At 42.0% G+C, this 8,666-nt stretch overlaps 1 protein-coding gene across 1 annotated transcript; it reads left to right on the top strand.

The window, feature by feature from the left end:
• Positions 1-349: 349 nt before the first annotated feature.
• ZC3H12B (zinc finger CCCH-type containing 12B) lies at positions 350-6,857 on the top strand. Its single transcript, XM_010184256.1, has 5 exons — positions 350-960; positions 3,582-3,721; positions 4,471-4,705; positions 4,796-4,902; positions 5,437-6,857. Exons 1-5 carry the CDS (start codon positions 350-352, stop codon positions 6,855-6,857), a joined length of 2,514 nt encoding a protein of 837 aa, XP_010182558.1.
• The last annotated feature ends 1,809 nt before the right edge of the window (positions 6,858-8,666 follow it).

Here is an 8,666-nt window from a genome sequence, read left to right as displayed (position 1 = left end):
GGGAAAGAGAGTTTAATTTGTGGTTAAACAGACAGTATAATTACACGCTTTATTACGATCAATTTTTACACAGAAATGTGAATGACTGGGGACCTCTACTGACTTGTAAACACAATCATTGTAGTTGAGTATTTAATAGAATTTGTCAAAAGCCAATTTAAGTTTCTCTCTCTCTCTTCTTTTTCTTAAGGAACTTCATGTTGGTGTTTATGCCAGAACACAGTAAGCAAGGCACGTTAACTCCAGCCTTGTGTAAACTTACAATTGGCCAACACGATGCAGTTGAGTACGGATTCCAGGTGGCTTTTGAAATGAAGGAGAACTGAGCTCTGGCTGGAAGCTGAACGTGATGACGGCCTGGTCTATGGTAGGGAAGCTGAAAATGGAGAAGAGGCACTCCAGAGGAGACAGAAATGTGGAACAAGATGCTGGGGAATGCAGCGCTGAATCTGAGGAATGGACGAGCTCGGAAAGTGAACCTGAGCAACCGTACTTCAGGAGCAGCTGTAGCAATAATCAGTGGAGAGAAAAGGAGGTTTCCACTAAACCACATCGGCCACTCTGTCGGTCCCCGTGTTTGGATCGCCCAAGTTTTTCACAGAGCAGCATCACACAAGACTTGAAGTTAGATGAAGGCAAACCAAATTTGGACAAGGAATACCAAGCTAAAATGGATTTTGCTTTAAAGCTTGGGTATGCGGGAGATCAGATCCAGGCTGTACTGAATAAATTGGGAGCAGATGCACTCATCAATGATGTCCTGGCAGAGCTTGTGAGACTTGGCAATAAAAGTGAATCGGAGGGACAGAGCAGTGCCAGCAGCACCACTGGGACTCTGGTGTCCAGAGGCCCTTGCCCAAAGGAAATCGCAAGCCCTGAGCTGTCACTTGAAGACGAGGTTGTGGATAACAGCGATAACTTGAGGCCGATTGTCATTGATGGAAGCAATGTGGCTATGAGGTGGGTCTCCCCATCACAACATTTGAAAAAGATAAATCATTAAAATATTGATGAGAAAAATCAATATTGATGGCAAAGTAATTTTAAAATGCTTAGTTTATTTACACTGATAATACATCTTTTTTGTGGACTCTTTATTCCAGGCTTTTAATTATGCTATTACTCTTTCATATGTCGTCTGTATTCCAGTTCCCCTCCCCTGCTTTTCAAACCAAGCTCTCCCTGCAGATATTTTGTTCCAGCTGTAGTGTGCTTTCGTGGGATGGGCTTAATTTTTTGAAATCCTTGAACCATGTTGAAAATTATTTTTCTTTTATGTACAGAGGCAACCAAATAGGGGAGGAAAACTTGGTTCTTTCTAAAATGACATGCAGTGTATGTTTGTGATACGCAGTGGACTTCAGGGTATTTGAGCTCCTGCTGATCAAGCATGTTCAGAATTCAAAGCAATTTGGCTGTGTCAGTAGAGGGATGTGCATGAGCAAAACATGCTGACTCACACCACGGTGCTTGTAGTTTCAGACACGGTCCCTGGTGAGACCGCATCTGGAATATTGTGTCCAGTTGTGGGCACCTCAGTTCAAGAAGGACAGGAACTGCTGGAGAGAGTCCAGCGCAGAGCTACGAAGATGATCAAGGGAGTGGAGCATCTCCCTTATGAGGAGCGGCTGAGGGAGCTGGGGCTCTTTAGTTTGCAGAAGAGGAGACTGAGGGGAGACCTCATTCGTGTTTATAAATATGTAAAGGGTGAGTGTCACGAGGATGGAGCCAGGCTCTTCTCGGTGACAAACAATGATAAGACAAGGGGTAATGGACACAAACTGGAACACAGGAGGTTCCACTTCAATTGGAGAAGAAACTTCTTCTCAGTGAGGGTGACAGAGCACTGGACCAGGCTGCCCAGAGAGGTTGTGGAGTCTCCTTCTCTGCAGACATTCAAAACCCGCCTGGACGCCTTCCTGTGTAACCTCATCTGGGTGTTCCTGCTCCGGCAGGGGGATTGGACTGGATGAGCTTTTGAGGTCCCTTCCAATCCCTAACGTTCTGGGATTCTGTGTACACACGTGCGTTCAGCTGCTTGGGTCAACACTAACTCAAGAAATACCTGCCCCATGTTGCTTTCAAGTATTATCTGTGGAGTGCATGGTTCTGCTAGCCAGTGATTTGTTATCATTGAGAAAGTGTGGTTTTTCTATGAGGGAGTTCTTTAAACTGTGTATCAGTGATACTGAGATTTCTTCAGGCAGTGTTTGCACAGTAGATTTCCATCAGTGTCAACTTTATGCTCTAAAAGAATTTGTGATCTGAGTTATATTTTTTCAATGGATTAAGAAAATCCATGTTTCTGTAGGTATATTGAGTACTTTGACTTTTGAAATACATAACTCCTTCTCCAAATCCTCTAACAATATTTTATGTACAGGATTTGCCAGTGGCAAGTGGTCATTACACCAATCCAAAAGATGTTTCTGTAAAGCAGCATCACCAATATTGGATTTAACTTTTTTTTCCCTTTTTTTTCCTGTGCCTGTTGAATTTCTCTGTCCTGCTTGAGCTACTCCTGAGCATCATGTGGCAGCAACTGGAGAAAAGTCTGTGTGTGCTCTTGCTATTGCTTAGCTTAGAACTGACACTCTATTCATCGAATCGTGTTATCATAGAATATCTCAGCTCGGAAAGGACCGATAAGGATCATTGAGTCCAACTCATAACAAAATCCATATGCATCTGAAAATTTAAAAGGGTATTAAATTCTGTACAATCTGAAAAGGACAAAGATCTCAAGAAAAATGCTTTAGCAGCGTTGCAGCTTCTGTGTTCTTTATTTAAATCGCAAGGATTTAGACTACTCTGGCGATCCGTAGGCCTTAGTTACACAGATGGTATTGGATCTGTCTGCCTTTGGTCTGTTCTGGTGTTACTTTGTGTAACATTTGGAGCCAGGAAAGAACTTACACCTTGCTATGGTCCAGTAATCTGTGATGTAGTTCTGTAGTAATAAAAGTAACGACAACACTGAAGTAAAACTCTGAATGATAATCCCTAGAATAATGCTAAGGACAGTTTTAATACGTTGCAGGTCTCTGAATTATACAGCATCTGCTCTACAGACTGAGGAGGCACAAGGGTTATACACCTCTCACGCTGAAAAGTACTGCAGTTGTTGATGATGCCAGTGGAGGCCTTACCTTCACAGCAGAATCTATAAGTTGTAACTGAAAGGTGGCTGTATATGGAAAATGGAACAATTATTTTAATGGGGGCAGGGCTTAAACAACTTCAGGAGAGTTATTTATTTGCCTTAAAAAGTCCTAACAAGAAATACACAATATTTAGTATTAGAGGAACGTACTTTTTTAATCTGGGTGTTTATAAGCACCTGTCACCCGTGACAGCTAGCGCTGTTAGTTCATTCCTTTCTTGTTATTGATAACTTTTTATGGTCCTATTTAAGGTAAGCTCAATTTTGGGGGGGAAGTGGTATTTTTCATTAACTCTGCTAATAAAATGAAAAAATGAAAAACTTCATGTTTGTTTGGTTTTGCTTTTGGGATAGTGAACAACAATGAAGCCAAAACCTTTTGTCCTTCTTGTTTCTGAAACTTTTTCATGTTCTTCAGCCACGGGAATAAAGAAGGATTTTCCTGCCGGGGAATTCAACTGGCTGTTGATTGGTTTCTGGAGAAAGGCCATAAAGATATCACCGTGTTTGTACCTGCGTGGAGAAAAGAACAGTCTCGACCTGATGCACCAATCACAGGTAACAGATTGAGGTTTTCTTTGACCCCTTGGTTAAAAAGAATAACTAGAAAAGTACTGCATTGAGACACAACCACGTTGTCTTTCTGATGGATGCTACATACTGGGCTGTGGATGTCATGTTGCACTCAGCAGTTTGGCTGAAAACACAGCAGTTTCACCGGTGAGGAGACAAGCATTTAAATACCTGCACCTGTAAGCAATGCTGGCTTTTTTGTAATATTACTGGATCATTTCAACACTTTTGAGAAGTTGTAGGCATAGTTTTCCCTTTAGCAAACGTTGTTAAGCACATAAGAACTGATTCTTAGTTGCTGGGTGAGTATAAAATAAGGAGCGTCGGGCCAGGGACTCATTTAGCAGGATTATCTTGAACACTGAAGAGGCAGCGTGTGTTTTGACCCATAGAAAGTACTCCTGGTTTACTTGAAGTTAACGAAAAGGCCGTTTTAATACGGTAACGACTGTGTTCTTGCTGCGTGCAGGAAGACTGAGTAAAGGTACATGGTTGTTTACAGAGCCCTGGAGTGGTTATGAAGCTTATATCTTGAATATTTACCCAGCGCTTTGAAACCTCAGAAATACAATGGCACTCTGCATCTAGGTATTTGTTTCATGGCAATGGGGGCTGTATGTGAACAGAATTACAAAATAGTTTGTCAGAAAAGAGGGTAAGAACTTCGATATTTCAAAGGCTGCATTTCTTTTACAACTTTTTTTAAAAGCTGCTCAACTGAAATTATTTTACAGATCAAGAAATCTTACGTAAATTGGAGAAAGAAAAAATTCTTGTTTTCACTCCATCTCGAAGAGTTCAGGGAAGAAGAGTGGTTTGCTATGATGATCGATTCATAGTAAAACTTGCTTTCGACTCAGATGGCATCATCGTTTCAAATGACAACTATCGGGATCTTCAAAATGAAAAACCGGAGTGGAAAAAGTTCATAGAGGAACGGCTGCTGATGTATTCTTTTGTGAATGACAAGTATGTTGCTTTCCTCAAAAGTAAGGGAATCTGCTAATTCGGCATCCTCAGTAAAAACTGAAATTCACGTTTCATTTCTTTCCCCTTTAGATTTATGCCTCCTGATGATCCTTTAGGGCGCCATGGTCCAAGCCTTGAAAATTTCTTAAGGAAAAGGCCAGTTATTCCTGAACATAAGAAACAACCGTGTCCTTATGGTAAGTGCCTAAGTCAGATTGATTTGTTGTATTCAAAGGTAGGTGAAGCGAGCAGTTAATTAACAGCTTGTCATTACTGAAAATGGTTCATGTTGCCATCCAAGCATTATACCCATTTTTATACCTTTCATACACAAATGGATAAAAACAGCGTAGAAGAAAATTAAGGATTACTAGATGTACCTTGTGGATAACACAGCTTTTTGCTGTTTTCTTCTGGTTTGTATTCAAGGAAGGAGATTCATAACTATATACTACGTTAGAGCTGCTTTGTTTCATGTAGCATTGAGTATGTTATCAGTATTGAAATCATGAGGAAGAACAGTGACGTGTGATTCTTGATGCAGTGATATATGTGAGTACAGGTAGCAGAGTCTGTGACTGCCTGTATATACAAGGTACTTAATTATTCCTTAGGAAGTTAATGTAGAAATATGACTGCTGAGAAGGGGCGAAAGATACAAAGAAAAAGGATAGCAGCTGGTGCTATGAATCGGTTTTGGTTTATTTAACCTGAAAACACTTTTCTTACAGGTAAAAAGTGCACCTATGGGCACAAATGTAAATATTACCACCCAGAACGGGCAAACCAGCCTCAAAGGTCAGTAGCGGATGAGCTTCGAATAAGTGCCAAATTATCTGCTGTGAAAACTATGAGTGAGGGAGCCTTGGCCAAATGTGGCACAGGGCCATCCAGCTCCAAAGGAGAAATCAGTTCTGAAGTGAAACGCATTGCCCCAAAACGTCAGTCAGATCCAAGCATTAGATCAGTAGCTGTGGAGCCTGAGGAAAAGTTATCAGTAGCCCGGAAGTCCGAGGCCAGCTCTGTCCCGTCTCTGGTTTCTGCATTAAGTGTACCAACGCTCCCTCCACCAAAAAGCCATGCAGCTGGTGCATTAAATACTCGTTCTGCAAGCAGTCCGGTGCCAGGTTCCTCACAGTTCATGCATCAGAAATCCTCACTGGAACATATGTCCAGTGTGCAATATCCTCCTATACTAGTCACCAATAGCCACGGCACCTCAGTGAGCTATACTGACCAGTATCCCAAATACGAATCATTGGGGGACCATGGCTATTATTCCTTACTCAGTGATTTCTCCAACTTGAGCATAAATAGTATGCGTAACACAGATTATTACGGGGCTGATATGGACCAGGGGATGTATTCTAGAAACTCGAGCCCTTGTCCTGACAGTTGCTTAAGCCATACAAGTAATGATTCTTATTCCTCTTACAATGACTTGTATCTGGGTGTAGCAGATGCCAGTCCCGAAGACAATGTGAAGATCCACAGACTGCCATCGCAAAATCGTCTTCAGCCTTTTTCCCATGGTTACCATGAAGCCTTAAATAGAGTTCAGAGTTATGGAGCTGAAGAGCCTAAGCAAGCCCTTCGCAAACAGTCAGTTTCCCACTTAGGCCTACATGCGCAGCATCCAGTTGTTGGAGCACGGTCCAGTTGTCCAGGAGAATACCCTGTGCCTCAAAATGTTCATCCATCAACTGCACAACCAAGCCGTGCCTTGGTCATGACGAGAATGGACAGCATTTCTGACTCGCGGCTTTATGAAAGTAACCCTACGAGGCAGAGACGACCACCTCTGTGTCGAGAGCAACACGCCAGTTGGGATCCGTTACCATGTGCGTCAGACTCGTACGCTTACCACTCGTACCCACTGAGTAACAACCTCATGCAGCCCTGTTACGAACCTGTCATGGTAAGAAGCATGCCTGAGAAGATGGAGCAACTCTGGAGGAATCCCTGGATTGGGATATGTGGTGAGCCACGGGAACCACATATCATCCCAGAGCATCAGTATCAAACGTACAAGAACCTCTGCAATATTTTCCCTCCGAGCATTGTCCTTTCAGTGATGGAAAAGAATCCCCACATGACGGATGCACAGCAGCTGGCAGCTATGATTGTTGCCAAGTTAAGAACAGGGCGTTAAAGCATTACAGCCTCTTCTGGATAAATGAAACTAGACAGCATGTAGGACCCAGAGGAAGGCTTAAGAAGAAGGAAGGGGCCAAGCTCTTGTAAATATTTTCTACTCAGTAAAAATCCTGTACACAGTAGCAATCATATATATATATATATATGCTGAGGCACTATATAAGAGTTGATTGTATTGTAAATTTTAAGATTTTAAATATAGGGATTTTTAATAGTATTTTACAGGAAATGCATACCTTGCTGCATGGATAGCTCATTAAGAACTACAATGTCACGTTCAGTGTCTCAAAACTGTTACTACAAAATTATTGTTAGCAATTATATTGCATGTATCAGTGTACACTTTCAATTTGCTTACGAATACCTAATCGGCCTTTAAAAGTAAGCTCTTTACACACCCGGATGACTTTCAGGGTTTCAACTTTGTCATTTGACAGTGCCTGCTGGCATATTAAATATTGAAGAAAAAGAAAACTTGACAAAAATTTAAAATACTCAATTTGGAAAGGGAAAACCTGATTTCCGCTTCTGAATGCCATTATTGTTGTTGGTACTTAAAGTTCAAAACTGTTCCGCAAGAGTTTGAGTATCTATGACATTGTCCAATAAGTTGGCTTAATCCAGCAGAAGCCAAACACTTGATTAAATTAGGACCAAAATACTAAGGAGTGTGTAGGCGTGAGCGCCATTCAATAAACTAAAAGAAGTTGGACTGTAGCTTCTCTCTTCAGAATCGCCTCTCCCGGCCCAGATGAGTGGACAAGCTGAAAATACATGGTCGCTTTTATGTCAGTTGGATTACTTGACCCAAAGCAGCGGAAACTGGATGTTACCGTGGAAGTCCACCAGGAACTGCAGCCCTTCCTCTGGAGGTCTGAGTGAGCCTGCCCTCCAGGATGGCTCCACACAGTCAACCTGAGGAGGGGAGAGAGGGGAAAGGCTGCTTCTTGAACAGAGATGCTACAGTTTGGGTTGTGGCAAAGCCGGCCTGGTTTTATTTGCTCTTCAGATCCACGCAAAGGTGTGCATTTGCCTCATGAAGGCTTTTAGAGTTCCTGTTTCAACAGGGGAGATAATTTTGTGTGGCATTGTTTGCGCAACTGGTACCTTGCTCAGGGTGGGAACCTTTGTAGCTAAATGTCTCCAAAAGAGGCGTTTATTGTTTTTTAAGCTGCACTGACTGGACGCCCTTTTTGAATCCATTGTATATTGCAACATTTCGAACCATTACTAACTCGATGCTCTCGAGCTAGGACTTGTTGACTTCTACTGTAGTTTTTTTCATGAAAGTTGAGAAGGCCTGGTTTCTGGCCTTTTGTTTCTTCATGAGAAGGTGTGACACTGCCTAAATGTTTCTTACTGTGAAACACACAGAACGTGAGGCTGCAGTCAGGGTTGTTTCTGGTGTTTTGATAACGGCTTGCATGCTGCTTTCCAGTTACCCGTTTGTCTGAGGAACAAAGTTTCCATCATTTCCTCTTTCCACTTGTGTTACTGTAATGGTTGGTTTGATTCACAATACTTTGTGGGCTCTTTATCACGGGCAAGATACGTTCTGGCCATTTAAAAAAAAACAACCCAACCTTAACAAAGCAAAACCAATTACAAACCACAACTGCAGGTGCAACTCGAGTTGATGTTGTGCTGTTTGCTAACCGTACCGTTTCACACAGAATAACTATTCGTGTCGGTACAGGTACCATATGTAATGACCACGTCGTTGTGTAGTTAAAATGAGTTAACTTGAAGGTGGTTCTGTATTTACTCTTGGTGTTTAAAAGTAACCTCAGTTTTAATTGGTTGG

The sequence above is a fragment of the Mesitornis unicolor genome, unplaced genomic scaffold (assembly GCF_000695765.1).
Source record: "Mesitornis unicolor isolate BGI_N332 unplaced genomic scaffold, ASM69576v1 scaffold22175, whole genome shotgun sequence".
NCBI classification, from domain to species: Eukaryota; Metazoa; Chordata; class Aves; order Mesitornithiformes; family Mesitornithidae; genus Mesitornis; species Mesitornis unicolor.
The sequence above is the reverse complement of the archived record's forward strand: the minus strand, read 5'-3'. Positions and strand labels throughout refer to the sequence as shown.